Here is a 21,139-nt window from a genome sequence, read left to right as displayed (position 1 = left end):
ATTAATTTTAGGAGAATCTACTCATAAAAAACATATTTGACTTGGTATATTTTTTATGGTTAAACACCATCGGTTTAATTCGGTTCAGGAATCAGTTCTGGTATCAAGTGGTTTCAACCCCTTCAGATCGCAGTTACGGGGATCGAACCGTATTTTTCCTACGAAATTTTGTATATTTTATTTCTTACAAAAACAACTTTTAAAACCTACTTAAGAACAAAATACTCCTACAAAATACTCGTACTCAAGATGGAAATCATCCACCATTCCATTGACGATTTCCAAACATGGAAATCATCGGGCCTAAACATAAAGATCCAATTTAATACCTAAATTACCCCCACTCAAATGGAAACTAAATCTAATTTAATTATTTAATACCATAAATATAATTATTATTCACTCTTTAGCGCTTGCCAGCTATGTAAATCACACAACTTTTACAAATATAAAAAACGACGGCGTTACATTACGTACAGCTATTACAACACAAGTACACACACAACACAACACTCTCATAACCAAAATTCACATCAAAACTTTATAACTTTTAATTTTCCCTTTTCTCTCTCTCAAATCTCAAACCCAATTTCAATTAACGCTATTGTTCAATTCAAACTTCAAATGTAGAACAACAGAAAAAACTTTCAGAAGCTTCATTTTTATGCAATTTCAGATTCAAAATTATAACCGTCGTTGATTTTTCGGTTAACCCGACCCGAAATGGAATCGAATCCAATGTCTTCTTCCAGTTTCTCTCCGCAGTTAATCGGCGTCTCTAGGCTGAGATCTTCTTCCGTTAAGAAGTTGCCGGAACCCTTACGCCGCGCCGTCGCTGACTGCCTCTCTTCGCCGGTCACCTCCGCTAACGAACCTTCCAGAATTCTTCGGGTATTCAGCTTTTTCTTCCTCGCCGCTTTTTTATTGTTCGATTTCGATTTGTTTCCAGTAGTGTTAGAAGAAATTAGAAACTGAAATTCATATCATATTTTTTTATTTATTTTTCATAATTTTATTTTAATTATTGTCGTTATTATTATTGTTATTATTATTGTTGTTTATATTTATCATAATGCGATTGCGAACTAGTTGTTTGGTAGAAAAATATATCGCTATTGTTTTTCATTTCTGAAATACATTTATTGCTGAGAAATTTAGTAGTGAAATGGGGAAAAGGTAGTTTTGTCAATGTAATATAATATGGCTTGTTTTAATGAAGTTCTGGGAAGAAGTGTTACTCAATGATTCTACTTACTCATGTATGAATCCATCAAGCATTTACAGGTTCTAGGTTTTATATTTAATATCAATAAATGCTTCACTACTCAAACTGGTTTAGAGTCCTATACTAAATTTTTGTGAGGGTAGACTTTTAAGTTGTAGTAACTGATGTAGTTGCGGTTTTTTAATATTGCGGAGAGTTGACGAATGTAGCTGATGTGACCTCGATCGCGGTTATGCATCATTAAATGTGGTGAGCTGAGTAATGTGGATGATGTGGCCTCAATTACGGTTATGCATCATTAAACGTGGTGCGCTGACGAATGTGGATGACGTGGCATCAATTGCGGTGATGCATCATTAAATGTGGTGCGCTGACAAATGTGGATGATGTGGCTTCAGTTGCGGTTATGCGTCATTAAATGTGGTGCGCTGACGAATGTGGATGACGTGGCATCAAATGCGGTTATGCATCGTTAAATGTGGTGAGCTGACGAATGTGGCTGATGTGGCCTAAATTACGGTTATGCATTATTAAATGTGCCGTTCCAGGTGTTTCTTTAAATCTTGCGCGTGGGTAAACCATATAGTAACTCCCTGTTGGAAGTTTAATTAATGTTATAAAAAGTTTTTTCCTTCGGTTTTGTTTATACTTTATAAGTTACCAGATAGCAATATTAAATGGATTGATGATGATGATGCACAGGTGCTAGAAGTTTTAGAAACGACGACTAAATAAATGAGCATTTCTTGTTTTTGTTTATAACTCATAGTGCAGATTATCTATATTAATACTTTTAGGGGAAGGTTTAATTAATATTCATGTTAATCACATAACTTGTAGAGAAAATGTAGCTTTGGTTTTTTGTAATGGCAAATACATATAAAGAGAAGTAAGTATGGGGATACAAAGATGAGAGAGTGTCATAGGTACTCTAAAGCCAAGGAAATGAAGTTCACTGAGCGGCAATACAACAACACAAACAAGAAAAAACCACTAACAAAATAAACAAAAACTCCCACCTCTTTGAGAAAGTAAGGAGACACAAGAAGCAAACCACCTGAGATAATCCTAGGAAATCATATTCCCCGCCTAACAAACCAAATCCGTAAAGCCTCATAAGCCTAGCCCCTAGTCCTCTAACAGCTCAAGTAGAGGAAAGGATGAGTCAGCCACTCAAAAAAGTATAGGAGTAGCAAGATGTCTTTTCTTAATACCACTCCTAAGTATAAAAGATAATTCTATCGGCCAGTTCCTCTACAGTCAAAGTTTTACCAGAGAAAATAGTCATGTTACGAGATTTTCAAAGGTTCTTTTCTTTTATCCATTTGCATCCAGAGTCATGTTAGTGGGTTTGGTGCGAAGTTGAATGTGCATTCTCATGATAGGGAGGTGATTGCAAATGTTGACACATATTCCAGTTGTGGTGATTGGGGTCTTGCTATTCAAGTTTTCAATGAAAGTGGAGTATGGAACTTGATCATTTGCAACTCTGTGACTGAGGGTTTCTATTTAAAAGCATAGAATAAGAGTGTTTTGCATATAAATAATAGGAAAGAAGAAACCATATCAGTATCTTTATCTGTTCATACAGTGAATTGCTACATGGATGATATAGAAAATGATTTTCTTATGTTGATGGAAAATTTTATAGCAAATTGTCACATTGCTGGGTATTATAGGAGTCACAACATTAGATATATCGGATGCTTCAAGTAAGGTTTTTGTTGACTTAGCTGGACCTATGAGTGATTATGCCTAAACTTTGGTAAATTTGTAAGACAACAACTGCAGGTTGACACCTAAAGGCAGTGAAAGTGAAATTGTGCTGCGGGTTTGGTCGTTTGAATCCTGCTCATCAAGTTTCCAACAATGGGATCCTCGGGGCAAGGGCTTGATTTGCAACTATTACAATACTAAGAGTTCTTGAACTGTTCTATACATCAGTTGTTTTACTGGGATTTCTTGTGCCTAAATTCCTTGCTCTCTTGCAACTTGTTCATACCATGGTTATGCTACCAACTGTTAGTGATAAGATGTATGCAACATGTCAGTGTCTTCACCATATCCTTGAGGACAGAGCTGTTTCTCTAGAGGCTGGTAGTGATGGTATACTGGATTTGGGTCTTAGTCCCATGAGGGGCTGAATAGGGAATTGCTGAGGTGGCCAATTAGTTAGAAGAGGCAGCGCAGTTATATGGAGATGGAGGGTATTCAGAAATATTGTTCAGAGTTGGTTAGGAGAATATTCTCTCTGGTTAGAAGCATTCAGAAATATTGTTCAAAGTTGGTTAGGAGAGTTTTCTCCCTGGTTAGAAGCATTATGCTCTGGTAGGAGTGTCACACTCTGGTTTATTTTTTCCTTAATCATTTTAAGTGGGCTTTACTCCATTTTCGTACTCAATATAGACAGATTTTCCTTTATGAATGCACAGGTTCCATCGCATATTCTGCAGGGGAGAAATATGTTTGTTGTTAGTAGTAAGTAAAGTATTTCTACATATGTGCTGAATGTGCAAGCACTAGCTTCTTCTTTATAGGGGTTCCTAACTAACCATGGCATGACTTGTGTATCTTAACACAGCCAGATTTTAATACCATGAGAACCTGTAATTCTCCATGATATCCCATGACCCAAATTCAAATTGGTTGCAAATTATGATGCCATTGTATTTGAATTTGATACTCAGTATCCAAAGTCACATCCTTACCAATTTTATTTTATGGCTTAAATATGTTATTGCAGGACTATCTGAAAGGTCCTATGACCACAGACATGGCTTACAGTGCAATTCTGGAACATACTATTGCGGAGAGGGAGCGCAGGTAACTGTCTCATTCATTTCTTGACATGGTGTAGTTGCTGATACCATCCAGATTGCTTTAAAACTGTTGCTTTAATATCATTTTGCTGTATACTTCAGTCAATGCCATGCACTAGGTGAACTAATTATGTTGTATGAAACAGGCAGAATGCATCCTTATAATTTACATGTGTAGTATACTAATCAATCGCTGCAAACTTTTTATGTGTTTAGGATTAGAAGCTAGCGTATCTATTTGTGCATGTGGAATTGGATGCTGTCATATTTATGAAACATATGGTGCAATTAGGGTTTTAAGACATTGATAGAAGGTATACATGATAACAACAAGATATTTATGTTTAGTGTGTATTATTACCTCTATTACTGATAGCAGTACCAGCAAGAGAAAAGCACAGAGAAGCCAAACTGAAAAATAGAAATAAAATATAGATAATCCAAGGCTTTCAAAAAGCCTTGGTCCCTCCCCCCAATATCCCTCAATTCAGCCTTGGCCCCTTCCTCTATTTCCCTCAATTCAACCTTGGCCCCTCCTTCTATTTCCCTCAATTCAGCCTTGGTTTGCCTCCTTATTTCCCTCTCTCCAATTTCCCTCGATTCAGTAATAAGATGCCTCTTGCTGCCTGTACAGGCAGTTATACCCTTTTCTATGCTTTCAAGTGGTCAGACAACATGCATGGCTCTCATGAGACTCTAATTATGTCGTCCTTTTATTTTTCTTCCTGTAATGCACCTGTTATTTTTATTTTTTTTAACATCACTAGTCCCCCTCAAGCCATTTCCAGTTTGATATTGACCTCCAGATGAAAGTAAGGAAATTGATCTTGGATAGTTATGAAAACCTGAAAGGTTCCTGCGAATCCCCAGAGTTTGGGCGGCACTTCCATAAACTAAGGACTAGAAGGTCTTCTCTAGGTTAGTCCTGGGATTTAAGACCTCAGGAGGCTGAACTTGAACCTGTAATTCCCATTCTTGGAAGCGTGCTAATTAGGAACAGATTTAGAGAAGAAGTGGAAGCGTACTTTTTCAGCAAGAAGACACGAAAAGTTTCAGCCTGTGAAGCACGGATACTTCAAAAATGCTGCCGAATCGTATCCGATACGCCGATACGGCACCGATATGTATTGTAGGAGTATCCGAAATTATTTATTTAAAAAAATAAATAAAAAAATTCCGATACGGCGGCGATACGTTTTCGATACTCTCCGATACGTGACTTTTCAATTTTTTTCATATTTTTTTAATCACTCTTATTAATGCTTTTTAACTCATTACAGCAGGTGTTAAATTCTTTCTCACCAATTCCTACTTTCCAAGAACTGTTTCATATCCCTGTAATTTTTTTTCAAATCTCAATATATCCAATTTATTATACTAATCATAACGTTTTTGAATCATCATTATACCTTTTATTTTCAATTCATATAATATGTATTATATATATTCTTAATATATAAAATTTATATTTATTCTTACTATAATGATGACTTTTTAATTTTTAATATTTCATTTCAATTCCGATAGTAAAATTATTTTCTTTCCATTCTCATTATTAGAAATTTACTCATATTTAATTATAAGTTTTATTTTCTTAGATTTAATATTTTTCAGTAATATCGTAATGTATTAAGATTCTGTTATGAAGACTTTGATTTAATTAAGTATTTTATTTTAATTTTTATATACGTATCTTAAACGTATCATCTCTAGTATTAATTGAATAGTAACGTATCTACGTATCGGATACGTGTCGTATCCGATACTCGTATCTTGTCCGTGCTTCATTGGTTTCAGCCTGTATGCCACTTCTTGCACTACTTTTCCACTTCCAGTCAAGGGACGAATGTATCAGGCCTCTCATTTTGTATGCCACTTCTACTTTTTTTCCACATCCAGCAAGGGCCATATGTACCTGGCTTTTCATTCACTCTTTTATTAGTGACCAAAGTCTAGGGAATTGAAACTTAGAGTACGAGCCTGTTATGTTTTTCATAACGGAACGAAAAGTAGCTTTGGCACCTTTGAGTAGGACAGATGGATGCTTGTCATATAAGGCTGTTTATGCAGATTGCAAAGTTTTGTTTAGCTGAATTATTGTAATTAGTGTTGTACCATAACTTATCCTAGCTGAGTTGTTTTGGCCGCTTCTTAGTACTGTTAGATACCAATCAATTATTTTTTCCTTTCTTTATTGCTTAGATACCAATCAATTATTTTTTCCTTTATTGCTTTAGCCTGTTAGAATTATGTGAGCCGTTTGTAATTTCTGCTGTTTCTGACATTGACACTATTTTCACCAGTCCTGCAGTAGTTGCAAGGTGTGTGGCACTATTGAAGCGATATCTTCTAAGGTATGTTACCGGTTATCTGCATACATGGATGGTCAATATTTTCATAATTTTTTTATCTTTGAGCATAACCCATCTCTTTTCCATCCCCGTTTCATAGACTTGCGTGTTAATATAGTATTGAAATCTAAATGTCCTTTTCTACATCACAGTCTCTGTTAGATAAACCCTCAATTGGAAATAGTTGATTAGTTAAATAGTTAAATAATGTGAAGGAGAGACTAGGTTACCTTTGGTTTTGGAAATGAATTTACAGCAGGGGAGAGCTAGGTAACCACAAATACCTTAAATATGCTTCCTCCGTTTCTAAATGACTGTTGTTTTAGTAAATAAAATTTGTTTCAAAATGAATGTCATTCCCACTTTTCAATGTAAAAGTGATTGCAAATTTTCCAATTGAGTCCTTTAATTATCACTCTGTACACTACTTCCAAATTCCAATACATTTATAAGGTTAATTTAGTAAAAGTGTAATATCTTATGACAACATTATTACATTCCTTAATCTGTGTGCAATAACCTTAAACGACCGTCATTTTGAAACGAAGGGAGTAATATGTTCTGTAGCAATAAATACTATTTCCTTTTGTATTCTTAACCAGCACCTAAAACTTTTATTTCTCTAGATGTTTGGGAACTATTGAAAATTATATGGACAAATAAATAATTTTCCTTCCTTTTTTCCGGGATAAAATATAGAATGGAAAAATCTGCATAAGTGAACCATAAAATGTTTTTGAATAGAAATCCAAAAAAAAAAAAAAAAATCAAACTGAGAAAAAAGAAGACAGTCAGTCAGACCATGTTTCCAAAAACATATTTTAATATATAATTTACTTGGCTGATGGGATTGCCTTAGGGACAAACCTTCTTTATTCTCATGGATAAAGGGGATAGTTCGTGAATCCTTTTAGTATTGTGCTAATTTGTTTTATGTTGAAGGTTCTTCTATCTAATAATTTATTAATAAATTGCATTTGACTTAGATTTATTTAATGTCTGGAACATGCAGCCGGTGTCTTTCCTTGTATGACTGCATATTGTACATCTTGCTTTGTTGCTATTTAGCCATTATTAAGTTTTTAGAGCTTGTTCATTAATACAGATACAAACCAAGCGAGGAGACATTATTTCAGATAGATCGTTTTTGTTCAGCTGTAATTGCTGAATATGTTATTAACCCAAATCAGCCATGGTCACAATCTATAAATCGACAATCTGGTGCTTCCACAACTCCATCTCCTTTACTTGTATCTAGTGTTGCTTCTGAGGCACATGTGAAGTCACTGAGTTACGTGCGTTCCCTAGTGGCCCGACACATTCCCAAACGGATTTTTCAACCAGCTTCTTCATCGGGAAAATCACTGCCAACATTGTCATCTTTGCTGAGTAAATCTTTCCACACTCAACGTAGTCCTGCTATTGTTCCAGAAACGCCTAGTTCTTCAAGTGGTCCAAAAACATTACAGGAAGACTCCATCATGCGCTCTGTCTCAAAGTCATTAAAACATGAAAAAGTTAATGAAAAGAATGAATTAGGGTTCATTGCCCATGATGTTCTGAAATGGCGCTGGCTTGAGCAACCACAATCGTCATCAGTTGGGACTGAAAGGTAAATCATCTTTCAGCATGTTTTCCCCAGCTTATTTTGAGAAAAGAATTGTTTTTTTAAGCTGACTATGGAAGCTTTCAGAAATTAAAGAAAAGCTATTGTGGTCTCAACACGAGCTCATCCAAACATGCATTTAATACTTGTTTTTGGTTTAGGTGTCTTGAGTTTTCTCTCATAGTGCTTAAAAAGTTTACTCTATTATTTAACATGATTTATGCAGTGATCGTGGTCAATATATGACATCACACAGTAGTTTCTTAGAAATAGGTGCAGCAGCTTTACTTGTAGGAGACATCGAATCTAAGATGAAGGGGCAACCATGGAAATTTTTTGGAACTGATGATATGCCTTACCTGGATCAGCTATTGCAGTCTTCTCCTGTAACACCAATTACAAATTCTGTCTCTGCTCGTTGCCACCTGAGAGCAATAACAGCATCTAAGCGCAAAAAAGCAGGCTCTCGTCATATATGGCACGTTCTCGTATAACTCGCATAGCTATTACTTTCTTCCATTTTCTTCTTACTAGTGGTTTTTAATCTGATTTCATACCATGATAAATCTTACTAAGTTTATTATTTTTCTCTGCCATGTTCATTTACTTTTTCTTTCAATTTTTTCCTCTGAATAATATCTTTATTCAAGGTCATACCATGATAAACCTTATTAACTTCATTAGCTTGTTCCAAATATTGTATCAGAATATAGAGGTCATGAAAAATTAAATACACAAGAATTGAAAGGAGTCTGCCTAGCCTCTTAGAATTTTAACGTAGTCTGAAAAATGAAAATGTTACGATTTCTTGTGTTTTTGCGGTGGTTTTCAATGCCAAAATTCATACATAAGAATTATATTTGTACGTTGCCTTTGGATTGACATGTGCGGGTAAATGATACTTTTTCTGGAGAATCTTCTGTTTGCTGTATGGAGATTTTATGGTTGATTAGTTGGCTGCTGCAATGATTTTATAAATTCAACTTTTCTCTCTGCATTCTTTTCTGAACTCATTCTCATTCTTGTAATCTTGTTTTTCCTACTTCATAAGTTCTTTATTCTTATTCTGAATAAAAACTAAGTACTGTTTATGCATTTTTTTTTTTAATTCTGACTAGTGAGGGATAAGTTAACCACTTATTACGGAATGTTCTGTGACCTATAATGCTTTGTATGGGGAGATTATGTGTAATATTAAATTGCTCCTCTACAGTTTGATATTCTCTCTTTCCCTTTTGAGATAAATATTTGATATTCTTTTAACTCACAAGGCTGACTAAAAAGTCTGTATATTTCTTTACTACTTTTGCTTGTTGAAGGATTTTCTCAATTAATTTGCTGTTCTGAACATTGCTATTTCTCCAGGGAGGATTCTCCGGTGATTACATTTCGTCCCCGAGCTCGACAGCTTTTCCAGTATCGTCATTACAGGTATTGCTCATGTTCACTTAAGATACTTCAAAGGAATTTATTGACAAATTTTTGTATCTCCTGTGTGCATCTGAGAATCAGTACCATAACACAAGCTTTGTCCTCAATCTTACATTGCCAAACTTCAATTGCCATAATTGCTTTGCTATTTGGATTCCAAACTGTTTTCATCATTCAATTAGTGAAACTGCAATAAGAATACATTAATGTAATGATGGGCATTGCTTTTCAATCAAATGATCTCATGATTCTCAAGTTTATAAGTTTCCTTAAAGTGATTCCCAGGATATAATACCTATCAACATATTTGTTTATTTTGCTTAGGTTTTTATTGCAGCCTTAGTTGATTATAAAATACCTTACCACTTTTTTTTTAATCGTACTCTAGTTTTTAATTATTGATTTATTTGTTTTTCTTGCTTACACCTTACAAAATTATCTCTTTTGCCGACCAGTGAGCAACAACCTCTACGATTAAACCCTGCCGAGGTACAAGAAGTTATTGCAGCAGTTTGCTCTGAGGCTTCTTCCCCAGGCACCAATGTCATGACAGTGTCAACTATACTAGGCAATAACAGTGGAAAACCATCGACGGATGTGGCTGTTAGCGTCCTTATTAAACTAGTTATTGACATGTATGTTTCAATTAATTGTTGCCTTATTTGTTTTATTCATTTTGTTTATCCTATGGCCAGAGGAGTGGCTGATATCAACCATTGATGGAAAATGGTGTGGGCCCACTGCTTATTTAAAAAAGAAATTAGTCAAGCAAATATTTCAGATTGGTTAATATTTTTATTGAACCACAAGTGGAGATAAGAAAAATAGTCATGGAACTTAACATGTTTTTATCTATAGTTTCACTATAGATTCATGGGCTAAACAGATAAGTTCACTGTGTTATAAGCCCAATTCATTACTTTGGTCAAACAATATTATATACATATACATATACATATACGTATACGTATACGTATATGTATACGTATACGTATACGTATACGTATACATATACATATACATATACATATACATATACATGTGAGGATAATATGTTGACTGGTATTTTGTTAATGTCCATTTAATTGTATTTTGGGTCACAAGATTATTTATTGTTAACATAATGTTATATGAAAGCAATACCGAGATGTCATTATAATATTTCGAAATGGAAAAGATCTTATTGAACTTTTTCATGTCAGGGGTATATCAGGTTGAATGCTGGATCACTTCCCCACAGATTAACTTTCAATCCATTTACTTGATTGAACTTTTCTGATTATTTCACGTATCTATGGTTGTGTTGTTCTGAGTTTATTGTGTATGATGGTCACAAAAATATTATTCTGTAGGTATGTTTTAGATTCTCAGACAGCTGCTCCTCTCATTCTTTCTATGCTTGAGGTGATACATTAATAAATAGTTTTTATATTTTTTTGTAACTAAATCCATTTGTTTAATTTTTACTAATTTATATTTCAACTGTACCTTTCAGGAGATTCTTAGTTCTTCTGAAACAGGTTGCAGGATTCGGGCTTTCGATTTGATTCTAAATCTAGGGGTTCATTCTCATCTCCTAGAACCTATGATTGTTGACGAAGCTTCCATAATTGAAGAAGAATATTCTCAAGAACCCTACTATGACAGCCACACTCACATTATGATGCAAGGAAGCAGAAAAGGAAGTTCTCAGAATAAATCAGACACAGTCTCTGCAATTGATAATTTTGAGCCGTGGATTATAAATATTCTGTATGAGATACTGCTTCTACTTGTTCAGGTATCATTGAGCAGAAAAAGAAAATTGTTGGACATAATCATCGCTGTTTTTTTGTATATATTTTCTTGGGTAGGATCATCTGATTGACACGTCAATATTTTGATTTCCATTCCCTAACATATTGATACCTGTTATACATGATATGATGCTTTGTCATTTGAATTGAAGCATGTATGCCTTCATTTTATTTTCTAATGACAATTGATTGAGAATAAGAATACAAAACAAGATTGCAATCTCATATCTTGTACTTTCAAAATTTCAAGATGAACTCTGCTTAGTTGTATTAAGAAAAACTTTTATCATCTGTTTCACAAGGAGATTTTCAAGAACCCTATGTCTTTTCATTCAATTTTTTCGTAGATAACGGTTCATTCACGTTGTTCTCTCAATTTCTTACACTTATATGACAATCAATTACTTTGTACAGACTGAAGAAAAGGAGGAATCTGTTTGGGCATCTGCACTCAGCTGCTTGCTTTATTTTGTCTGCGATCGTGGAAAGATCAGGAGAAATCGCTTACAAGGACTCGACATAAGGGTGAGAAACAATATCCCCCTCCTATTTTTCACTCTACCAGTTTCCACGGACATCTTATTACTTGTTTCGTCGTACTGCATTCTGCAGCGTAGTTTTTTTGCTTAACTTTTTGTAATATTGGACAGAGGGTTTGGATGAAAAGAAAGGATGCTTAATGATTAGTGAATATGGAGAGTTCCCTTTTTTGGTCTTGCTAGAAAGTAAGACTTACATTTAAGAAAATGAAAGCACGAGGACATGAGATAATTTGTTGAGGATGTGAGATAATTTGTTGAACAAGATAACTAAAAGAATCCGAGTCAACATTGTTCCTCTTACTACTAGAAAAAATATGGAAGGAAAGAAAAGAAAGTCAGAGCCTATATATTCTGTTTTAAATACAGAAAGTAAAACTTTTTCAATTGGATAGTTGTATTTTTGCTCCCTTAGGTGCCACGTTTGTGCAATTCTGCTTCCCCTTGTTTCAATTGTGCAAAATCGGGTCTCAAGGTACATCCATTGTTGCAATTTGTCCATTATTAGTTGTCTAAATTGTAACACTAGAAGCCTACTTAGCCAATCCAGACCTAAGTTGGAACAATTAAACTTGGTAAGTTGAAGTTGCCAAAAAAGTATCTTTGTGACTAGATGTAGAGGCTCTATGGGAAAGCTTCCAGAGCAACTATTACCATACCTGAGGGATCTTCTCTGGGCACACGGGCTTCCCAGGTTTGCCTATTCAGATCTAGATTGACCTTGTAGACTCTTGGCATTAAAAATTAGTGTTAGTGAATGGAGGGGCTTGATGTAACACTTGGGATACGAGGGGATATAATTTGTGCGTTTGGAGTCCTTAGAATTAAAATTGCACAATCATGATACTCGGGGAATCAAAAGTATAATCAAGCCTTATAATTAAACGGATCTGAGGCTTTTTCAAAATTTGAAAAACTAGAGCAAGTGTAAAATCTTTCTGTGAACCATGTTTTCACCGTGTCAGTTGAGTCCTAACCTTGTTTTCTATCAAGTCCCTCTTACTTTCAAAGTTTCACTTAACTAATGAATTGTTCCACCTGATACTCTACTGGAACTTTTTGAACTGTTGGTATTTGGACCTCCTCCATGCTTTATACAAATGTTGCTGTTGGTTTTTAAAAACCCTCCAAGTCTAAAGGCTTCCGGATAATAATACACATGTAACTATTAACTATTGGACTACTGCAATGGTAGTTATCACTTCACTTACATCTACTACTATTCCTGTATAACTACTGTTTAACTGACTTGAGGGACTTCTGATTTTTTTGAATACAGATAGTTATGCACACTTTTAGTCAGTGATTTCTGATTCTATATCTTCATGTCTTCACCACTTGGCAGTACCCTTTCTGTTTGATTGGGTTATGTGTTAGAATTTTTCAGAAAACTAAAAAACACAGGTGCAAAGGCGTTCTATTATTGTAGATTCAGATTATAAAAGTTCTTACTTTCCAACTGTGTTTTCAAATATTTATTAATACAGTTTGTTTTTCAGTCTTTGACAGAAGACTAAATAATTTAAGTTGGGTGGTTTTATGCATTTCAGCCATGAAAAAATTCTTACTATGCGAGTTTGTGAATGCTCTTCTTTATCTTGGGTTTTTAATGCTCTTCTTTATCTTGGGTTTTATGAAGTCATTCGTTCACTACTTTTTTAAATTGTCAATGTGCCTTGTATCATTAACTATGATATCTGCCTATAACTTAGTTACTCCCAATTTTCCTTTAGGTTCTGAAAGAACTTATAAGAATCAGCAGGGAGAACTCCTGGGCAGAATTAGTTCATTGCAAGCTGATTTCCATGTTAACCAACATGTTTTATGAAGCTCTTGATGAAGTAACAGAGCCTGTTCCTAGAAAACCGAAATTTCTTGTGGATCAACTTGATCTGATTGGAGGAGTTCAATTTATTTTCATTGAGGTATGTCTATATTTTCAATGTTTTTTCTTAAAAAAAACTCAATATACTTCCAAATTCCATTAGAGTTCATTATTACAAATTTACAACATCACTGTTATGTTATCCCTTTAACAGTGAATACTGATAATATTGCGTTGTATATTTGTATGGGACTGATGTTCTTGGACTTGATGCTTATTGTTAAGAAACGGGGTTTGTGCCTAACTCAACCCTACAGAACCGTTTGGTAGGGTGAGGACTGCTCCCACTTATAAGTACACGTTTAGGTCATATATTGTCCGATGTAGGACTCTTAACACACCCCCTCACGTCCAGGACTAGACAACTGGAGCTTGGAAATAAATGGTGGGTGACCCGATAGCGGAAACCATAATAGGTGAGCCACCGGATCTTAAACGAGGCTCTGATACCATGTTAAGAAATGTGGTTTGTGCCTAACTCAACCCTATAAAACCGGTTGGTAGGGTGAAGATTGCTCCCACTTATAAGTACATGTTTAGGCCATATAGCCATATATTATCCGATGTGGGACTCTTAACACTTATCATATATGACTAAGTTATTTAGATTGTTATGCTCTTTAATTTGGAGATTTAAAGCTCTCCTTAATTTTTTCATGACTGCCACGCTTGATTGATGTGCCCATCATATATTTTTCATATCAATTTAATGATAAGATTCTAGCTTCTTTTTATTTCTTATTTTCATAATAGTATAATTGTAGATAAAATCCTGAGCTAGCATCCTCACCCAGTGTTGCTGAGTTTCCAATTGTATGATTTCCCCCATTTTTTCTATGTTGGTGCAGTATGCCCTTGTAAACTCAAGAGAAGAAAGGAAAAATCTGTATTCCGTGCTTTTTGATTACATTCTGCATCAAGTAAATGAAACATGTACAGCTACAGGTGTAAATGAATACAGTGATGATGAGATCCAACCTCTCGCTTCTCTACTTGCTCAAGCAAATGCACCTGAGGCATTTTATATTTCTGTTAAACTTGGGGTAGAATGCATTGGGGAGATTTTGAGAAGATCAATTGCATCTACTTTGTCCAGATATCCTAACAGTGAGCGACTAAATGTGGTATGTCTCCAATATTATTTTCTCGTCTGTTGACCCCCTGCCCTCTTCTCTCCTTTGATGAATGTTTATTACCTTAGTTGGTGGGCATAAGAGGGCCTTCAAGTGTTTTCTTAAATATCAAAAACTCGAGTACTAGGTTTCTTTGTAAAATATAGTAAAAAAAATTCTCAATATGTTTTTTGGTTAATTAAGTACTTTTAACCATTTGTACACCGGAGAAGATATGCAAAAGAGTTCATCTAGTATTTTATTTATGGTTAAATTTATAGCCTTATGTAATTCCTTCAGGAAACTTGATGTGCGAGAATTCACCTGGTATTTTTGAAGGTTATGGAAACAGTTTATGAAACACAATTTTTACTTGCTTCAAATGCTATTATAAACAATAGTTTTTAAGTCGTATGGATTGCGCTTGATTTATTATGCAATAATCGGAATTATTCATTAATTTGCCATTCACGCTATTAATATTAAGGGATTGTCTTTCATAATTATCTGTTTTTCAAAGAATTGGCGGTTTTTTGAGGTAATTGTAAACTATTGTATATTGGATGGATTTGCCAAATTGCCATCAGCAATATTTTTTTAAGTTGTATGTATTATGCATGATTTATGATGCAATAATTGGAACTCTTTAGTAGTTTGCCATTTATGCTATTAATATTGAAGATTGTTATACAACACAATACTCTACTCTAATAAAGATTTGTCTTTCATAATTATCTGTGTTTAAAAAATGAATGGAATCTTTAATTAAATTTTCTTATTTGAAGTTAGTTTTTTTTTGTAACCGAAATTGAAAATCTATTTTTCTCCAATTCCACATTGTATATTCGGGTCCTTCAATTGTCTGCTAGTGTTAGATAACTGATTGGAAATAAGAAGTAAGGTCAGGCAATCAAATGCTTTTACTGAGGTTCACCCGCTTCTACCATAATGTTTGCTCTAATTCACTGAATAATATTAGGATGAGTGCTGCTTTTCTTCGGTTATTATTTTGGCATTTTCCATTAATTTTACCTCCATCCCATTGGTTAAAAATCAGGAAGTTGTTTGTGACTTTCAATTTGAGATATATTTTCTTGTTTTTGTGGCTTAAATTAAGTCATTTTGAACTTACATTCATTTGTACCTTGTGTGTTTCTTTTAAATCTTTGCAGCTTCTGGAAACTGTTGCAGAGAAGTTTGACACTGTAATAAGTTCATTCACTCATCTGGACAAGGAATTCTCTCTTATGATTCAGATCAGTAAATCTCACAAGTTTTTTGAAAATATGGATAATGCGTCTCTGCAAAATGGCATTAAGTTGCAAGCAAAGCATTCGTGGGTCACTTTACATTCCCTTCTTCATTCTGATAGAATTTCGTACCGTCAAAATGGGTATATCTGGTTAGGAGATCTGCTTATTGCTGAAATTAGTGAGGAGAGAGGTGAAAGTATATGGTCAAGTATCAAATACTTTCAGCAGGAAATTGCTCAAGCAGGAACTCAGGATTTTGTGGATACATCAAATATTCCGTTGTCCATTTTACTTCTGTGTGGCCTTCTAAAGTCCAAAGACAACTACATTAGATGGGGATTTTTGTTTGTTCTTGAAAGACTTCTTATGAGATGCAAATTTTATCTAGATGAGCATGAAATGCAGCTATCAAACAGCAAAATTCTAGAGCATGGCAAGAAAGATTGGCATCTTGAGAAAGCCAATGCAGTGATCGACATAATGAGCAGTGCTTTATCTTTGGTGTTTCAGATAAATGAAACAGACCATATCAATATTCTGAAGGTAATCGTATCTGAATCCTAAATGCCTTTTTGCTAAGTATCCTCATATCATAACATGAAATGCGTAGAAAAAATTGGAAAAAACAGTAATTATCACAAAATTCCGCAATTAAATATGCATGTTCTTTATCTTATCATTGAAAGAGAAAAACACCACAGTTTGCCAATTGGGTTTGTTAGAGAAACTGTTAGAAATGTTTGGCCTTCATGATAGAGCATGGTCTTTTATGAGGTGTAATAAAATGAATTGAATTCTCAATTGCATTTGCAGGTGTATGTTATCATAAAATGAAATTATGTTATGGAAAATCTAAATATAAATGAAATGTTTCTTTTGTTATAAATAAAACCTTATTTCAGAATTATCGATGTAAAGTCAAATCCTTGGAGGAATGTTTAGAGAATGTTTGGCCTTCATGATAGAGCATGGTCTTTTATGAGGTGTAATAAAATGAATTGAATTCTCAATTGCATTTGCAGGTGTATGTTATCATAAAATGAAATTATGTTATGGAAAATCTAAATATAAATGAAATGTTTCTTTTGTTATAAATAAAACCTTATTTCAGAATTATCGATGTAAAGTCAAATCCTTGGAGGAATGTTTAGAGAATGTTCTATTTCGGTTTACATTTAGGATGTCGGTTTAAATGTTTGTCATATTTGTTACCTGTTTTGCTCAACACCTTTTCTATTTCTAAACAGATGTGTGACATACTATTCTCTCAATTGTGCTTAAGAGTTCCTACTGCTACTGCTCCACCCTTTGGTGATGATGTGCAGCATGACAAAAATATAAATCTCACTAGTGTAAGCAAAAAATCTGACATTGATAATCATGTTCCCAAACGAGATACCTTCCTCTGGGATGAACACAAGGAAGATTCTAATAGAAGACCTGGCTACCCTAACAACTACCATCCAGATCGCGAGACGGCATCAATGGCAGCTCTTCTCCAAGGACGAGCTATTGTACCCATGCAGTTAATTGCACGTGTTCCTGCTGCCTTACTATATTGGCCACTCATTCAATTGGCAGGAGCAGCAACCGATGATATTGCTTTAGGAGTTGCTGTTGGAAGTAAAGGAAGAGGAAATCTGCCTGGTGCCACATCAGATATTCGGGCTATACTTATCTTACTTCTTATTGGTAAATGCTCAGCAGATCCTGTTGCTTTCCAGGAAGTAGGCCAGGAACAATTTTTCAGGTGATCCAAAATTTCTCTATTTTTTGTAAATTTGTTTCCCTTCTTATTTGTCACTTTTATACATTGAAATGTAATTTAAAACGCGAGTTTTCTTGCATCTGGCAGGGAACTTTTGGATGACACAGATTCAAGAGTGGCATATTATTCATCCGCTTTTCTTCTGAAGGCATGGATTTTAATTGATTTTTGGTGTTGAATGTATTGGGGCCATAAATATCATACTTTTTTAATGTTGTAATAATTTTCCGTTGCAGCGAATGATGACGGAGAAGCCAGAGAAATATCAACACATGCTTCAGAATCTTGTTGTTAAAGCTCAACAGGTACTATTGCTTTTATTGATTTGCTTGAAGCTTCTATTGAAGTAAAGCCCATTAATATTTTAATTTTGCATTGAAACAACCCTTCACATTCAAATTATTTCTTTTATACTACTGTGATCAATGATTATCATTGATGGATAACAAACATAGTACAATTTGGCTTCTGGAGAAGATTTCCAATCGCAGTTTTCAAGATCATAGGCTAATTTCGGGGTTTTCAAAACTCGAACATGTGGCATTAATTAGCAAGACAATCAGTGTCAAATTTCCCCTTTTTTTCTTCAGTTTATTTGTGTTATTTTATTGAAATGAAAACAATTATTCTTTCTTTCGAATCTCTAGATGTTTGTTCCTTTTGCAATTTTCTTAATATTCGCTTTTTTGTTTATTACCAATATGATTATGCTTTGCAATGCAGAGTAACAATGAAAAACTGTTGGAAAATCCATACCTTCAAATGCGTGGCATAATTCAGCTGGCAAATGATCTTGGATTTGACTTGTGATCTTTATTACATGACTTTCTGGAGGGATATATTGTTTGGAGTTGGAGATCTGTATTGGTTTAAGAAAGTGTCACCTTTGGTTCTCATGAAGATCTTTCATCATTCAATTGGCTTAGATTTTGAAATACTTATATCCATGACTTGTTTCCTTCCATAAACAGATTTATTTTTAACATGGCCAATGAGGGTATAAGTTTGGCCAGAGAATGAGAATGTGACCATAGAATGAGAGCCAATGGAATCGGGCTGCACATAATATTGAGCGATTTTTCTGAGACGTAATTAACAGAACTCGACATGCTGCATGCCCTCAACTCCTGTTGATCTCTTCAGCGATATTACTTTTTTGGAGACCATGTTTTATCTGCCATCACTCCTTCATCTTCCCGTGTATGTGAACAGCAACTGAGAAGGCAGAGATCTAATGAGGAATAATTTTGAACGCACCTGATTTTGACCCAACTACTGATTGTTGCTGAGCTAGGCCTGCCTTCAGGTACATCTTTCTCTTTTTTCTTGCTTTGTCGAGTACCCATTTGTTATTGGTAGGGGCTTTTGCAAGCAAGTCTGTTCATAAATAGTTACAAACTAACTAGAACTAAAAAAAATATATTTTCTTGGAAAAGTTCAGTCTTGAGATGAGATGGTTTGTACAGCCCTTTGCAGGCGTTAACAGCCATGCTAAACTTTTTGATAGGCCTTTCTGTATCTAAGATACTCATGTCTTTCAGAAGAAAAAAAAGAAAGGTTTATACAATCCAGTTTTAAAACCTGAACCAAGTCAGCCAATTCAATAAAGTTTGGTTCAACTGGTTTTTATTTTAGATCCTTTACTTTTTATTTATTTGTCATTCAGCTCAAGGTTGAACCTATTGGACCATGACCCAAAGGTCTCATGGGTTCAATCTCCGGTCTGATTATTAAAACATCCACACAATCCATCACTTATTTGATTTTACTTGGTAGGAATAGTTTTTTACGGCATTTAATTACATAAACAATTTGTGTGCTTGCTTGCAGTTGCTGGCTGGCGGGCATTGATTTCGAATGAAATTATGTGCAGAAGAACTACATAAGATTCTTTCTTTTGTACAGGATTAGATTCCCACAAGGCCTTCAAATTTTTTCATTTATGAAGGCTGCCTCTATGCTTGTTTTTTACTAGGCATACAGGACCTGTCACGGGAAAAGATAGAACTCAGTTTTGTAACTTGTCAATATATATATCTCACAGGTCACAAGGAGATCCATCCTTTAATAAGGGGTATCACGGGGTGTCTACTTTTAGATGCATCCCTTGCTGCTCTCCTTGTTCTCTGTAAATGTGTGATTTAATGGTTTTCTTTTCCTTTATGATCCATTCCTTTTTTTTTTTTGTTGCGAAAATTGTAACATGTAGTGAGAAGTTACTGTGTAAATTATCTATTCAGAATTTTATTATAGGAATGGTTGTGTGTAACAATTTTCTTTATAATAACAGCCCCGTATTTATTCCTTATATTAAGATATAAAAACAATGCAGATCATAGTTAGAAAGTGATCTTTAGCTCAAGTTGATGGCAAATGCCTCATCAGTTCTAACAGGTTGTTATCGTGCAGTACTACAGTCCAGACTATCAAAATAAAGGAGATATTATCTGACATTTGTTTAAAATACGGAAGAAAAAAAAGTAACTTTTTATAATCAAACAATTCTAGTTTTTTGTTTTGTTTGAAATACCCAAGTATTGAAACAATGTTACACAAATAACCATCTTTTGAAATTTTTTACACAAATAATCATGTTTTAGAATTTGTTTACATGGTTAAGCCATATGAGATGGTGCATCCTTTTAATTTTACAAGGGAGATGCCATATGAGATGGCTCTAGGTGTATTGCTTTTTACCTAAGCCATCTTATAAGGTGTGCATGACTTAAATGTGTTATGGTCAAGCCAAATGATATGGCGTCTATGATCAAATATTGAATGGAGGCGTCATCTCACATGACGTGAAGGTAATGCATGCGTCATCTCATATGGCGCTTACGTCATCTCATATGGTGCTTACATGCAAATATAAGTGCATGCGTCATATGAGATGACTTGACCTTGTTTGTCTTTTTTGAAACATGATTATTTACGTAAAAAAAATTAAAAGGTGGTTAGTTATGTAATATTTTTTCAATATTTGGTAATTTTAAAAAAAAAAAATTCACAATATGCGTTTGGTTTTGTTTTAGAAAACCTAATCGCAAGAAAAAACCACAATTATTTGGAGCTTTTGAGGTGATGTGGTTTTTCAATTTGAAAAAGAATACTAAATATTTGTAATTAATATGTTCTAAGAAATGGAAACTAACTTGGGAACTAGAAATTATGATTATTCTTCCTTCAACAATAAAACTGTCTAAATAATATTAATTGATAAGAATTACTTTTATATTATTTTATTCAAACATAAATCAATTCTACTAAATTCAGTTATGTTAAAATCAATTTTCTAAAAATCAATTCTATCGACTACCAATTCAAACACACTTTAAATCAATCACGATGTTTCTT

The 21,139-nt window shown here is 34.3% G+C and overlaps 1 protein-coding gene across 2 annotated transcripts; it reads left to right on the top strand.

Annotated features, from left to right (window-relative positions):
- The first annotated feature begins 482 nt into the window (after positions 1 to 482).
- LOC131626883 (uncharacterized) lies at positions 483 to 20,057 on the top strand. Of its 2 annotated transcripts, none has more exons than XM_058897721.1 (18): positions 483 to 891; positions 3,969 to 4,048; positions 6,348 to 6,398; positions 7,501 to 8,007; positions 8,228 to 8,479; positions 9,367 to 9,432; positions 9,888 to 10,067; positions 10,785 to 10,836; positions 10,928 to 11,212; positions 11,643 to 11,753; positions 13,501 to 13,692; positions 14,501 to 14,776; positions 15,937 to 16,560; positions 17,265 to 17,767; positions 17,873 to 17,933; positions 18,022 to 18,090; positions 18,509 to 19,091; positions 19,616 to 20,057. In XM_058897721.1, the coding sequence occupies exons 1-17, from the start codon at positions 724 to 726 to the stop codon at positions 18,593 to 18,595; spliced, it is 3,564 nt and encodes a 1,187-aa protein (XP_058753704.1). In that variant the 5' UTR covers positions 483 to 723; the 3' UTR covers positions 18,596 to 19,091; positions 19,616 to 20,057. The 2 variants fall into 2 exon arrangements, with proteins under 2 accessions (XP_058753704.1, XP_058753703.1); XM_058897720.1 differs by having other exon boundaries at positions 8,228 to 8,483; positions 9,371 to 9,432.
- The last annotated feature ends 1,082 nt before the right edge of the window (positions 20,058 to 21,139 follow it).

The sequence above is a fragment of the Vicia villosa genome, unplaced genomic scaffold, assembly GCF_029867415.1.
Source record: "Vicia villosa cultivar HV-30 ecotype Madison, WI unplaced genomic scaffold, Vvil1.0 ctg.000327F_1_1, whole genome shotgun sequence".
Lineage (NCBI taxonomy): Eukaryota > Viridiplantae > Streptophyta > Magnoliopsida > Fabales > Fabaceae > Vicia > Vicia villosa.
This window is presented reverse-complemented; position numbering and strand designations above follow the sequence as displayed.